This window comes from Pelodiscus sinensis, chromosome 9, assembly GCF_049634645.1.
Source record: "Pelodiscus sinensis isolate JC-2024 chromosome 9, ASM4963464v1, whole genome shotgun sequence".
In the NCBI taxonomy this organism is placed as follows: Eukaryota; Metazoa; Chordata; order Testudines; family Trionychidae; genus Pelodiscus; species Pelodiscus sinensis.
In genome coordinates, this window is record NC_134719.1 from 63,364,041 (window position 1) to 63,377,674 (window position 13,634).

At 53.8% G+C, this 13,634-nt stretch overlaps 1 protein-coding gene across 9 annotated transcripts in view; it reads right to left on the reverse strand.

Moving 5' to 3' along the window:
• Positions 1–13,634, reverse strand: part of RXRG (retinoid X receptor gamma) — a 58,005-nt gene that overhangs the window by 38,702 nt on the left and 5,669 nt on the right. Inside the window, exon 1 of one of the 9 annotated variants that reach the window (XR_012906058.1) lies at positions 3,089–5,780. The exons of 7 other annotated variants lie outside the window; for them this stretch is intronic. Coding sequence is in view for 1 of the 2 variants with exons in the window: in XM_014569938.3 (XP_014425424.2) it covers positions 3,089–3,218 (130 nt within the window). In the remaining variant the exon portion in view is untranslated. Of the gene's footprint in view, positions 1–3,088; positions 5,785–13,634 lie in introns of those variants that run through there. One more of the 9 variants, XM_014569938.3, reaches the window with a different exon arrangement.

Consider the following 13,634-nt stretch of genomic DNA (forward strand, 5'->3'; position numbering starts at 1 on the left):
CAGCCTGCCAACCCCAGATCCTATGTTTTCCTGGTTCCGCAAGGCTGCCAGCATAAAATGACTGTCGGCAAAAAGACCAAGGAGAAGCAATGACTCCTCTGGGTCTTAGTGCTCAACTTCTCCCCTCTTCTTATCCCTGCACTCACTTTTAAAGGGGACATGCTGTTTTATTTTATTTATTTATTTATTTTTTTGCTTAATAAGTCTTGGAGTCTTTGTTTTTTCTCTCAACAACTTTGGTCTCCCCCCCCCTTTTTTCCCTTCAACTGAATTTTTTCTCAGTTTTTTTTGGGCGGGGGGCGGGTGTTCGGTATTTTTGTTTCAACCATCTGGCAATTCTAGCTCACACTCAGCTTGCACATCTCTTTGCGAGTGGCAGACCCAGCGGTGTACTTTGCGGGCAGCTTAGGGTTAGACCTGCAAGCGAGTCTTCTGCGAAGCCGAGTAGGCCGAGGGGCGATTGGCTATGGCCAAGCCGAGGTGGTGAAAAGCACCAGCCACGGTTGGATTTTCATGTGGCTCCAACAGCTGACGATGCGGATTTTAGCAGCTGCCTGGCTTGGGAGCAGGCACACGGGACTGGGGCCGATTTTCAGGAGCCGCATCGATTTTCGGGGCTTGCGTTGGTTTTTAGCAGGCGCACAAGGTCTGTGCGACTACTTTAATGATGCTGTAGTGGAGAATTATATTCCTGACTAGCCGTGGGCAAAGCGGCTGGGCTAGCCACGCCTTTCCTCCCTCCAGCCGGAGAGAAGAAAACAGAACAGCTCTGAGCTCCTTAAAAAGGCTGAAGGACCAAAGGAGTAAGTGGATTACTTTATTGATTTTCCGTGGATCTAGGTTAGCGTCTGCTTAGTGCTACACACATTTTCTCTCTCTCACACACACGCGCGCCAGGGGAAATGCATCTCAAGATATTGTTATATACTGTGGCTAATATCTTAAGTCTTTAGTGCCCAAACTTAAGGGCCTGTCAGTTTTAGTTAGTTCACGGGGGACTGCAGATGATTAGCACCATGGAAAAACCTGGCCACTTGTTTATGTAGGTGCTGGAGTGAGTGTAAGCGACCGGCTTTCATATGTACAACAGTCCTGAGAACAGCCATGTGGGTGATTTAATCTAAGTTGGATAAAGATCTCACTAACAACATCTCCCTCCTCCCCCTCCCCACAGCTGCCTTCTCCTTCCTTTCCTTCCGCCCCGGTGATGGAGGGGCGGTCACAGGCTCTCTCACCTTGAATGGGCTCCTAAAACTTTCAAGCCACGAGGTGCGGCCCAGTCCTGGGGGGTTGGATGTCGGGTGCTGGGTCTCGTGGGTGCAGGGAGATCAGGTGAATGGGGGGAGGAAGGGGGCTAAGGCAGCTCCTGCCTGTCCTGCACTGCAGACTGTGCTGCGCCCCAGAGGCAGTCGCAGCAAGATCAGCTCCTAAGTGGTGGTGGTCTCTGTGCACTGCCCCTGCCCCGAGCACTAGCTACACACTCCCATTGGCTGGGAACCTGCTGCCGGCTGCTTCTGGGAGCAGCCTGGTCCGCGGGGCCAGGAGAGGCAGGAAGCTGTCTTATCCTCCCCACTGCATCACTGACCGGGAGCCCCTCCTGCCCCATCCCTGACCCCCCTACCCCAAAGCTGGAGCTCCTCCTACACCCCAAAACTCCCATCCTCCACCCCACCCCGGGGCCCGCACTCCAGTCACATGACAATGGGTCGTGGCATCCACCATTTTCTTCAACGGGGCCGGGAGGAAAAAAAAGTTGGAAAAACGCTTTCTTCCACTCTGCTCTTTAGCTGCGACGCTCGGCCCCTTCCCCAGCCTGGTGCAGCTCAACAGCTTGTGTCTCCCCCCCAGAAGTTGGTCTGGTCTCCCCACCCCCACCCGGTAGCTCTGCCGTGAATAACAAATACTCCCATACCCTGCAGCAAGATCCCCCAATGCCCCGAGGGACAATTCTCGAAGCAGCAGCCCCCCGTTGCCATTGCTGGAAACGAGCGTCGTATTTTTTCATTCGTTTTAGGACGGGGGCTGATCATAGAATCATAGAACCCGAGAACTGAAAGGGACCCCGAGAAGGTGTTAAGCTCCATCCCCTGCCCCTCCGGCAGGACCGAGCACCCGCTCAGTTGTGCCTTATCCACCCCCTGGAAAGCTAGGGAGTCAGAGAAGAAAGGGTCGTCCGTACGCCGTCCAACCTGGCTTGGGTTTTCACAAAAGCAACACCTAGTGGAGGAGTTTGTGAAGAATCTAACAAAATCTGACCTCCGCCTCCCTGTTCTCTGCCTCAGATAGTTACAGCAGCCCCCGCCCCACGATCTTTAACAGGTTTAGCCTCACAACAGCCCAGGGACCTCACAAGAGCCCCACTGTTCAGGTGGGGAAACTGAGGCACGCAGCAAGCAAATGCCATGACCCAGGTTACACAGGAAGCTGGGGTCGAGACAGGAACTGAAACGCCAGCACCCAAGTCCCAGGCCGGGCACTAACCACTAGGCCAGCCTCCCCCTCTCTCTTAACCTGCCTCCCTTTGTTCTATTGCTTTCTGTCCTCGCTCACCCCGCGGCACCCTCGTGCGACCACCACCGGGCAGATTTGAACCTGGGACTTAGTGTAGGAGCCGCTCCTGCTTGAAATAAAACACCGGCTGGCTCTCTGCCTAGGCTGCGGAGCTCCCTTGCTCTTGTGTCTTGCTGTACGTGGTCTAAGTGCCGCTCTCAGGGATAGTGACCCACACTCGGGGTGTGGGCTACACTTGCAATGGCCGGGGGAGGGGGGTTATAAAAGCCAACGCTGAAATTACTCCCTCCCCACATCGATGCGGAGGAGGGGAAGGCAATACCTCCCCCACTGTCCCATTCGGGGAGACGACAGCTGACATGGAGCTAATGAAATTAGCCCCACCTGCTAATGCAATTACCAACGGTGGCGTGGTCAAGCCAGGGCGTCCCCGACACACCTGAAAACAGAGCCGCCCCCTTGCCCTCGTGGCCTTGCCCCACCTCTCTGTCCCCAGTCACTCTCCGCCTCCCCCGCACGGCCAGGCGTGGCCTGGCCACCCTTCCCACGGCGGGCCCACAGCAAAGCACCCACTCACCAAATGCAAGGGACCCGGGGCAGCTCCGATCTTGCACAGCGCACCATCCCGCCCGGGCAGACGTGGAGACTGCGGGCCGGTAATTCCCAGTTCGTGTAAACCTCAGGGGACCGCCAATTCCTCGCTTCATCGGGAAGCCCTGGACACTAATCAGCGGTGTCACTGAATCCTCTTATGTCCGCCTAAGGACCGCCTGCAGCTTTAGCCATTGTGCGGCCAGCTGCCTCGTAGGCCCAGGGAATTGCCTGCTCGGTCAGGCGCAGTTGGCAGGCTGAGGCTATTTTGACACATGCGAAGGGATGTTGCCGTTGGATTTGAGGTTTAATCTCCACCTGAAGCACCAGGGCTCTGAAGAGGCACCAAGCGCCCTTTTTCTTAGGTGCTTGGTGGGTTGCTTCTTGCTTCCACACCCAGGGTCTTACTGTTTGCTTTCCCCTGCAGCCTCTGGGTGTGGGTCGCACTGGTAGCTCTCACGCAGGGAGTGGCTACACCACAGCCTGTCAGTGAACACGCTACCCACGCCACACATGGGTCCCACCTGTTCTCTGCCTGGGGCATGTAATAGTCCAGTCCGGTGTTTCCCAAACGGTGTTCCGCAGAACGCCGGGATTCCGCGAATTGAAATGAAGGGTTCTGCCAGAAAATTCCATTACAACATTTTAGGACTTAAAAAAAAATTAACATTTAAGCATTTATACATTTAATTTTCATTTGTGTTTGCCACAATACGTGTCCCTGCGTCATGTCAGCTTAGCCAGAGACAGGGGATGATGATATCACTACTTAGCGCTGTACACGAAGTCGGTCAGTGGTGCGATTGCCTGTTAGATACCACAGTAAATCCCCGTCCTCACTCTCGGGAGCGTGGATCACGTGGGTGACTGAATAACGAGTATACTAGCGCCGCCTCGGACACAGTCGAAGCTGATCGAAATCACTTCGGACGGCCAATACGTACAAAAATGTAAAGAAGTTTCTCGGATTTCATTTTGGGGCTGCTTATGTCAAGAATATTCAGCTTTATCAAGACGTGCAATTCGTCAGTTGTTACCCTTCGCCAGCACATACTTGTCCAAAACTGGGATCTTGTATTACGCAGAAAAACAAAAACGAAATACAGAAATCAACTAAATGCCAACCAGATATGCGAATCCAACTTGCCAGCGTTAAACCAAATATAAAAAGAATTTGCCAAGAAAAGAAGTAAAACCACTTGTCGCACTGAAAACTGACAATATAATGCATATTCGTTTTTGAGCTTTATTTTTTGTACACGCTAAATGTGGTTTTTGTTTTTAAATATGTGCAATTAAACGAAATGTTGATCTCATGACCTTGTTTAGCATTTGTTTATTATTATCCTTACTTATTTGTGGTCTGCTTTTTCAGCAGCGGCAATGTTTCTATTCACGTTTCTCTGCTTCAGAGCACTGTAGAGACCCAAGTGTTCAAATCATGCGTCGTCTTTGTTCTCCTATGCAGAGCAGGGACAAGAAATCGCCAGGGCCCTCTCTCTCCTCGCTCCTGTTCCTGGGAGTATACACGTCGTGAGCTCAGCGTCAAGGTGGGGCTCATGGCTCCCAAAGACCACAGGCAAGGAATGCTGGGAAAAGAGGCGGGGCTATAAATAAGGGTGGGTTGGGCTTCTGTTGAGCTGGAAGGGGCGGAGTCTACTGGCTGAAGGGCCACTGAAATAGCCTGTCAGGAGAAGTGAAACAAAACGATGAGCCAATGAGCCGCTATTACGCCTGGCCTATGAACAGCCTTCCGCCCGAAGTCACCACAGGTGCCGCTCAGCCGGCGGCAGCCATGACGGCATCCATGACAGAGCCACGGCTGGGGTTGAATTACCAAAAAAAAGCTTATCAGTGAAAATAAAGGCCCGGAGATTTCCCTCTACGGTGCCAGCGTTTTCCTTCTTCTCCCTCCCGCCAGCGGCGAGGCGCTCACTTTTTCCAATTCCCAGGCTCCGAGCACAGGGCGGGCTCCCCGCGCACCCCTCTCTGACTCACACTCGGATTCCACAAGGCACTTTTTAGGCAACCGGAGGGGCCAAAACAACAGGCCCACTGTTCTGCCGAGATAGCCTGCGGCAGAAAAGCCAGCGGCAGCCCAGCGAGCGAGATCGGACTCGGACGCTGGATCCGGCGCAGCGCTGCCAACAATCCCTGCCTTTGTGAGAGCAGAAGAATCGCCGCTTCTGTGCTCCTCCGGTGACTCCTCTTGGCCAGAGCAGAAAGGTCAGCCACAGAAGCATCCTGGGAAAAAACTCTGCCTGGGAAGGTGAAGCAAAAATAGCCGTGTGGGTGCTGTGGAAAATGCCTCTGATTTCCCAATCATCCACTCATGGGAGCTCCGGGATGTGGGGAAAGAAGCCAGGACAGGGATGATTCATGGAGGAGGGCACTAGCCTAGAAACTGGGAGCCATCTCTGCCACCGACTCTCCGTGAGACTTTGGGCAAGTCACTTAGCGCCCCTCTGCCTCAGTTCCCCGGCTGTGCAATGCACGTCCTTACGCCTGCTGAGAGGGCAAACGCATGAGAAGGTGAAGAAACACTCAGGCACGGGGTGAGGGAGTCCATGGAAATAACTTCGGCAAGATGCTGAGCAGCTGTTTAGATGAGGCTGCACTTTTGCTCAGAGGCGCTGTTGTTTTAAGTTGCTAGTGGCTACTTGGACCCCCTCTTTGCCCCAGGCCCCGCCCCACTCCACCAGTTCTGCTCAACCCCACCCACTCCCCACATTCTGCCCCCTATCTCCAGTGTGCATGGCCCTCCCCCTTCTCACTCCCCTCCAGCACTGCTGAACAGCTGATCCTCAGCAGGTGGGAAATGCTGGGAGGCGGAGGAGGAGCAGCTACCAGTGGGTGCTATGCACCCACTATTTTTTTCTGTGGGTGCTCTAGCCACATAGCACCCACGGAGCCGGCACCTCTTGCCACTCATGAAGCGAAAACCTTGAACTGGAATCAGGGTGCACCAAGGCCAGCGAGCTCACACGGGGGTTCCTAAGAAATCTACCTGCGGGCATCTGGTTTCCAGCAGCGATTTCAGCGGGGGGCTCGGGTCGGGGGCTCAGCCCTTTGGAAAATCGGGCCATTTTGCATGTGGACCTGCTCTCGCCATGCCAGTTCGCAAATCCGGGCCTCTGATCTCCTGGACGTTGCTTTGCAGACAGACTTTCCTACCACGCGCATCCGCGAGTTGGAGCGGTGTCATGTCAGCAGGCAAGCGCGACCCGTTTTCTCCTGCTCCGGTGGTGAGGGACATGTGCCCAGTTCATTAGAGCGGGGGGAACAGATTTTCCACCAAAAAACAATCTGAAGACAACCAAAGGCGTTTGGTTTTGTTTAATGGTTTTGGGGGAAACTTTCATTGCAAAACCAAAACACGTGTGTTTTCCGTTTGTCAAAAAGCAACACGCTTTCAACGAAAGCCTAAAAACGTTTGGCAAAGCCCAGAAACTTCCTTGTGGAAACTTCCTGGGTCCATCCACCAGACCAAGTTCCTAATATCGGTGAGAGACACGGCAGAGTCAACTGCACGACAGGGCTTGGATTGCTGAACAAAATACTCCCCAGATGCATGCAAAAATCTGTCTGACTTGAAGGGCACTCCCTTAATTATAATCATGCAAAGCAATGAATGGACCCTTAGGGGCATGGTATCTTACAACGTCACCCGAAAATCTTCCCGGCCTTCAGTCCTGAAGCCATTTGCTGGCTCCGATGCACCCAGGTGAGATACAAGCCCTTTGCTTGCTGCTGTCGGCCGCTGCTTTTGGATTCCTTCATGATCCGGGGAGTGCAAAACTCCAGAGACAACCTGTCAATTCCCATCACATCCACCTGCCTCCAAAGCTCTATTTATACCGCTACAAATATAGAGCGGATCTGGGAATTCAGGGTCAGAGGAATTATTTATGGTTTGAATGGCTCCCTCTTCCTTCTTCGGGGAGCCAAGAGTGGAGGAAGTAGCTACCCAGCTTCCAGGCTGTCAGAGATTCAGCCACGGCCCACGGTAGTTGAGGTGGCCGGCCGGTGAAGCACCGCGTGGTTTTAAGGGAAGTTACAGCTCCTAGAAACAAGAAAGGAGCGCTGGTTCTGGGCAGCACCCACCAGGTGCCTGGGACATGCCATCAGGTCTTCACGGGCTTGGCCCAGGAGGCAGGTGGGGGGAGAAGAAAGTCCAGGGACCTGGTGGGACCAGCTCTTCTTCACCGCCTGCCACACGGAGAGGAGAAAAACGGAGACAATTGTACGGCTTCCCCGCCCTGCTCCTTTCGCTCGGCCTCCCAGGGCCGACTTATCCAGTAGGCACAGTAGGCACAGTGCCTAGGGCCCACGACACTTTTAGGGACTCACGCAAATGTTTTAATTTCTTTTCAAATCAGAAGGGAAAAAAAATGAACTTTTAGGGGCGAAGAAAACGTTTTAAGTTTTTCCTCACATCAGAAAAAAATGAAACTTTTAGGGCCCACGAAAATAAATCTATTACATTTTGCCTAAAACAGGGAAAAAAAATTATGAAGAATTTAAAGTTATATCAAAAATAAATTTTAATATTTTTTTTTTATGGAGGAAGGAGCCCACGAAGGCAAAAGTGCCTAGGGCCCACGAAAGTCATAATGCGGCTCAGCGGCCTCTTACACCCACGTTCCTCGGCTCTCTCCCACTCACATTCCTCAGCTCTCTCCCACTCCTCCAGGGGACCCCCCCTCAGCCCGGCGGTCTTTCTTCCTCGCCCTCTGCTCACCCGTTACATCTGATTGGCAGGGAGAAGGAAGCGAAGAGCCCCGTGCAGCTGCCGGCGTCGGCACTCCGTCTTCCCACAAGGCTTTGCTGTCTTACCGAGTGACCCATGGGTGTGGCTGCATAATGACCATGCTCTTCCCAGTGATGGGACTGTCCATCAGACCAGGGGGATCCTAATGTGTTTCCTCTGCTTTAACTACCCCAACAAATATCTCTGGCCTTGCAGAAGGTCAAAGCTCAATGTTTCCGGCCACTAGGCCAGCCTACCACCAATGTATCCAGCACCGGGAGCAACAAATCAAAGCCAGCAAACGGCAGCTCCCTGCATGGGGAAGAGAGGAGCGCCTGACTCCATGTGATGGAAGGAATGGGTTTTTTCCTCAAGTATCCCATGTGACGACACCTCAGGGAGGCCCCGACCCTGCCCCCCCGTCTGCAGCCAGATGGGACACTCCACCAGCCAGTAGAGTAGACAGTTTAATTGCTTCTCAGACACAGTGTGGCATAGAATCGGTGTTAGGCCAACGCCGAGAGCAGACAGCCTCATTCCTTTGGGGGGAAGGGCTCATGGGCACCCCGCTTTCCTTGGTCTCAAACATCATCACTCAACCTAGCCCAGCCGAGACCACCCCAGCTCCCTGGCCCTGCTCCCCTGCCTGGGGACAGTCCCCGCCTCTCTTCTTTTGTCTCTCTCTGGGAACAGCCTTGATAACTGCTCAAGGCTAGGACTTCGCTGTCTACGGCCAATACACATGTGGAGTGAGTCAGCGGGAATCACACATAGCAACACCGCCAGGTGAGAACACCGGGGTACAAAGCAGACAGCAGCCACACTACGTCACCCCCCAGACACAAGGGTGCGCGCGCAAGAGAAAGGCCCCTCCTCAAACGCCAGGAACCAGAAGAGACGTCTCACCCAAGGTCTCATAGCCAGTCTCTTCACCGGGCTCTCCTTTCGGTGGCTGCGGGGGGGTGTTTTACGATGTGAGCTTTCAGCGAGATCTGAGCTAGGAACCCCTCTGGAATTCCCGACCTTCTGCTGAATGTACAATTTCAACGGGCCCGTCTCCTGGTCACGGAAGAATCAAAACTGGCCAGACCCACTCAAATAAATCGAGGATCCACCTGAATCATTCTCTGAGCTCCAAACTCTGGTTGAGTCTCCAACGTGCTTAGAAGAAGCATGGTTATCCTCTTTCCTCGATGCCCTGCTCTGCTCTGATCACAGGGCAAGGGGACGACGCCTGCTCTTGAACTGGGCAACGGTTTTGAGTTTTCTATGGGATTGGTTTTTGTCTCAGATTGTAAAGTTGGCCAAAAAGAAATCCGTAAGCACGCAAAAGAAAAAAGTCCCGAGGATGACAGTGGATGAGACGTTTGATATGAGTCAATAGCACGTCCTTGTCACCAAGACGACTCACAGCATATTGGGGTGCATTAAGAGGGGCATTGCCAGCAGATCTAGAGAAGTGATTATTCCCCTTTATTCGGTGCTGGCAAGGCAACATCTGGAGTATTGTGTCCAGTTCTAGGCACACACGCTCCAAACTTCAGTCAATTAACTCTCACGTTGGAATGCTCCATCGCTGTAGTCTTTTTGCAGTATAAACATACCCTGAGACGCTTGCTAACCACTGCACAGCTTGAAATTCGCCCATTGACAGTACCGGGGTGTCAGAATGACAAGCAAACAAGTTGCTTTCCCCCTGTGCTTTGCAGCCTGTACGCCTTGGCTACAAAAGATCTACATTCGTTCAACTGCGCTAACACAGTGGCGGAACTGTAAACTCATTTATCAATGGGGACCTGGCCTTTTGCTAAGTGCCAGAGGCCCACGAAACGAAAGGAGACAGACCCAAAGATAAAGGGAGTCAGATCCAGTCCCAAAGGGGCGTAAAGTTCAATGAGCTTGCATCTGTGCAATCTGTTCTCCTTGCAGCAATTGCTGTTGATACCAGACCTGATGGATGTGAAGCGGCTAGTTAAATGTATTGTTACATTTGGAGCAATTCAGAACATTATTTCTAAGACTGCTGCTGATGTTAAGTTCCAACAGAAGTGAGTAACCAAAAAAAAAAAAAGCTTTTTTTATATAAAACATATATTTCTCCTCACACACTATCCATATGATTTTGCACCCGCAACAGAATTGACTTGAAACTTACAAATGCTTAGGTATTTGTAAAACACAATGTCTGAAAATCAATTCCCCTGCCAAATCTCATGTTCCTAGACTCTGTTTCCCCAGCAAGCTAACATCCCTCCATCGGAAGGCAAAGGTTTTCCCTGCAATCCTTCTCCTGCCTTTTCCTTAACAGCTGTATTGCCATCAACTCACGCAGAACCACACTGCCCAGAAGTGAGACTGTGGAAAATACAGAAAAAAACACCCCTCTAAAACTCCCTCCATCTGACTAGGAAAACCCCTTTCCTCAGGGTTCCGAAGCATTGCCTACAGAAGATGTGGGTCCCTATTAAATGTGATAACGTCCCTACCCGATGAAAGAATCGTAGGCCGAGATACATTAGGTAGAGCCCAACTTACAAAATCCGGTGGGTCAGATCCCCAGGTCTTGATTTCACTGGCATGAGTCACAAAACTTAGCTGGCCCTCAGCTTCCCTTCCTGAAAATGCCAGCGATGTGCTTCTAGAGGAGCAACATGGGAAGTCCATGATAGCAGGGAGGTAAGAGCCAAAGGGAAACCAGCAGAGCTGGAAATCACCAGAGGAGAGTTTTGCCCATTCAACTAAATCATGGCCTGCCACACCCTCTGCTTTCCCAGTCCTGAGGCCCACACCCCACCCAACGCCCCTCAGTCCTAACCTGTCGCCTCTGCTGCCATCCTTGTCTAGGCCCACACACAGAGCTGTCTCAGTCCTACCCTGAAATAACGCAGCCTCCCCGCAGACCCCAGCCCTAGCACTGTGCTGAAGTTGTTCCTACACCTCCATCCCCTCGAACTCTTCCAAGGCGGCTCCATCCTGACCCGCCGCTACACCCCCAGGTCTCTCCAGAGCCCCACAGGCCAGCCATGGAAGGTTCTAGACACTTCTACTGACACGGCCAAACGTCCTCAGAAATGCGCCTTTTTCTCACTGCTCCGGACCCCCGTGCAGACATTTTGCTTCTAGTCCTGCCCTCTCTCAACCCCCCTCTCACAGATAACTCCTCTGAGCAGCCGTGTCCCTCACCTTCGTACCGAGCCAACAGCCAGGAAAGGCCGGATGCTCGGATCAATACCCGCGTGGCTGTGAGCTGGACCGTGAGCAACAGGACGCACAGGTGAGGAAGAGAAAGCCGTGAAGGAGACGTGTATTGACAGAAATGACATTGCCATCAGATCACTCTCTGTCACGCAAGAGAGAAGTCGGCCTCTTCCGCACGGTGCTCTGAAACCGGGGCCAACGCAGCCCAGTTGGGCTCAAAAAGATGGATCAGGACTGGCATCGGGAGAGTCCACGGCGGAAGGCCACGCAGAGCGGAGCTGAAGTGTGACCTGCCGCCCAGAGTCTCCACAGCCGGGGAGCTGCTTGGAGCTTTCCTTCTGCCCCACAAAAGCCAGGTGAGACTTCCATGGCGGTAGAGTAGAAAGTCAAAACTCATCCACGATTTACTAGAGGGCACGTCTGCAGTGGGGGAGCCACGTGACAGAGCCAGGACCGTAGATGGGAATTTGGGGAACCACTCACAGAACACGTGGTCCTCTGTGGCTCCAGCCTTTCCCTAGTACTCCGGCCTGGATACGGCTTTTGCTCTTCCAGCCCATCCTTGCTCCTGGACTGAGCAAATCCGGGGCGAGTCCGGGTGCATTGGGATACACTTTATGCTTTAACATGCAAGCCAGGAGAAATCTGTCCATTTCATCCCTTTGGTGTGTTGTCATTCATTCAAGCCTAAAACTCAGAACGCAGCCCAGAGGTACGAACCGCGTGAACCAAGAGCAGAAAGAGACTGCTAGTTAACACTTAAGTGCTGGCATTTTCCAAGCTGTCGGGCAAATTAATTCCTTGGGAGCATGTGTATTTTCTCTATTCCATTCAACCGGTCAGTTTCCGCTAGATCCTCTCAAATTCTACTAATTAGGCAGCTAATGGGTCACATCCTGCTTTTGCTTGCACTGGCTCCCATGAGCCCTGCAAATGGAAAATGCAGAGTCACTGCCCTCGTGGGTCAGAAAGGTTGGTGTCCGTCTTATCTGGCGTGAAACACATGTTTCCATAGCTGGAAGAGACGTGGGGTGCTCCAACTCATCTGAGGAAGTGGGTTTTCTGCACAAAAGCGCATGACGTCAGACACGTGTTAGACTCCAAAGGGGCCATAGGACTGCTCGCTGTTTTGAGAAGGACGCAGCCTGTCTCGTCTCTTGGCCAGTGCGGAATTGATCCCGATGGTGCATTTTCCACGCCTTCCTGTCTGGGATCTGGGAAGTGCGCCACGCCTATGAGCCCCTAACCGATGAAGAAATCGTAGGCCGAGTTACATTAGGTGGAGCCCAACGCGCGAAACCTGGTGGGTCGGATCCTCAGGTCTTGATTTCACCGGAGCTGCTCCAGTGATTTATAGCAATCTAAAATAGGAGCGTGCCTGTCACTATGGGAATAAACATTTGGGAGAGACCCAGGCTCTTCTCCCTGCATCTCCATGCCCAACGACATGTTCCAGCCCCTCCGAGGGGATGCAGCTCCCTTGCTCTGGGGGAAGGTGGGGGCTGCTCCATGCCCCGGTTTGAGTCAGATCTGCTGGTCCAAACTGGCTCTGGGCGAACCCCTTGACTCTCTCCCCGCTGCGATGCCCTCTGCCCCCCGCCCCGTGCAGCCCTCTGAGGACCCTCTCCGCTCCGCTGCGCGCCCGCCCTTCCCAGAGCAGCGACGTGGCCCCGCCCCGAGAGGCCTTCCGCTCCCAAAGGGCGGGAGCCCAGCCGAGCTAGGTGGAGGTGCCGGCCTACCTACTAAATACACCCCTAGGCAGGGGTGTCTTTCCTCCAGAGTCTGCCCCCCCTCAGCCCTCCCTCATCTGCCACAGCTGCCACCCCGGCCAGTGTGTGCCTCCGAGCACAAAGCCCCACAGAACGCCCGCCTCCGCTTTCTCCTGCTCTGGCCCTTTGGGGCGTCAGCACCCTGGAAAGGGGGTTCCAAAGAGGCTGTTCTCAGTGGGGACGGAAGCAGAACGAGGAGCAAGTTACAGTGGAGCCCAGGCTGGATAGGAGGAGAAACGATTTCCCTAGGGGGGTGGGGAAGCCCTGGGCCGGGTTCCCTAGGGAGGGGGTGGAATCTCCATCCCTAGAGGTGTTTAAGTCCCTGGCCGGGATGGTCGAGTTGGGTTGGTCCTGCTTTGGGCAGGGGGCTGGATTTGATGCCTCCTGAGGTTTCTTCCAGCCCTAGGATTTTATGATCCTTACAGCAGGCCCAGTTTGCCCTTCCTGGGGCACCTGGTAACCTTCCTCCCCTTCAGCCCCCTCCCGAAATCCCCACCGTCTGCCGGCCCTTCCACCAGCGACTCCGCCGCCCTGGCGTTGCCCAGCTGTCCGAGAAGCCAGTGGGTCATTTCCTGTGCGCAAGGAATCCCTCCCCAGCAATGTCCCCCCCCCCCCCCAGCAGAGAACGTGCCCCATGCCTCAGCGGCCCCCACGTCCCCGGCCCCCTTCCCTCGCTGGGTGTCTGCCCCCTGCCTCACGCATGCCGGATCGCCGGCCGCCCCCACAGAACGAAGCTCCCGCCGGGAGAGGGAACAAAGGCGACATTCCGCAGCAATTAGGGCTGAGGAGAGGAAGGGGCGCGGAGAATGAATGGA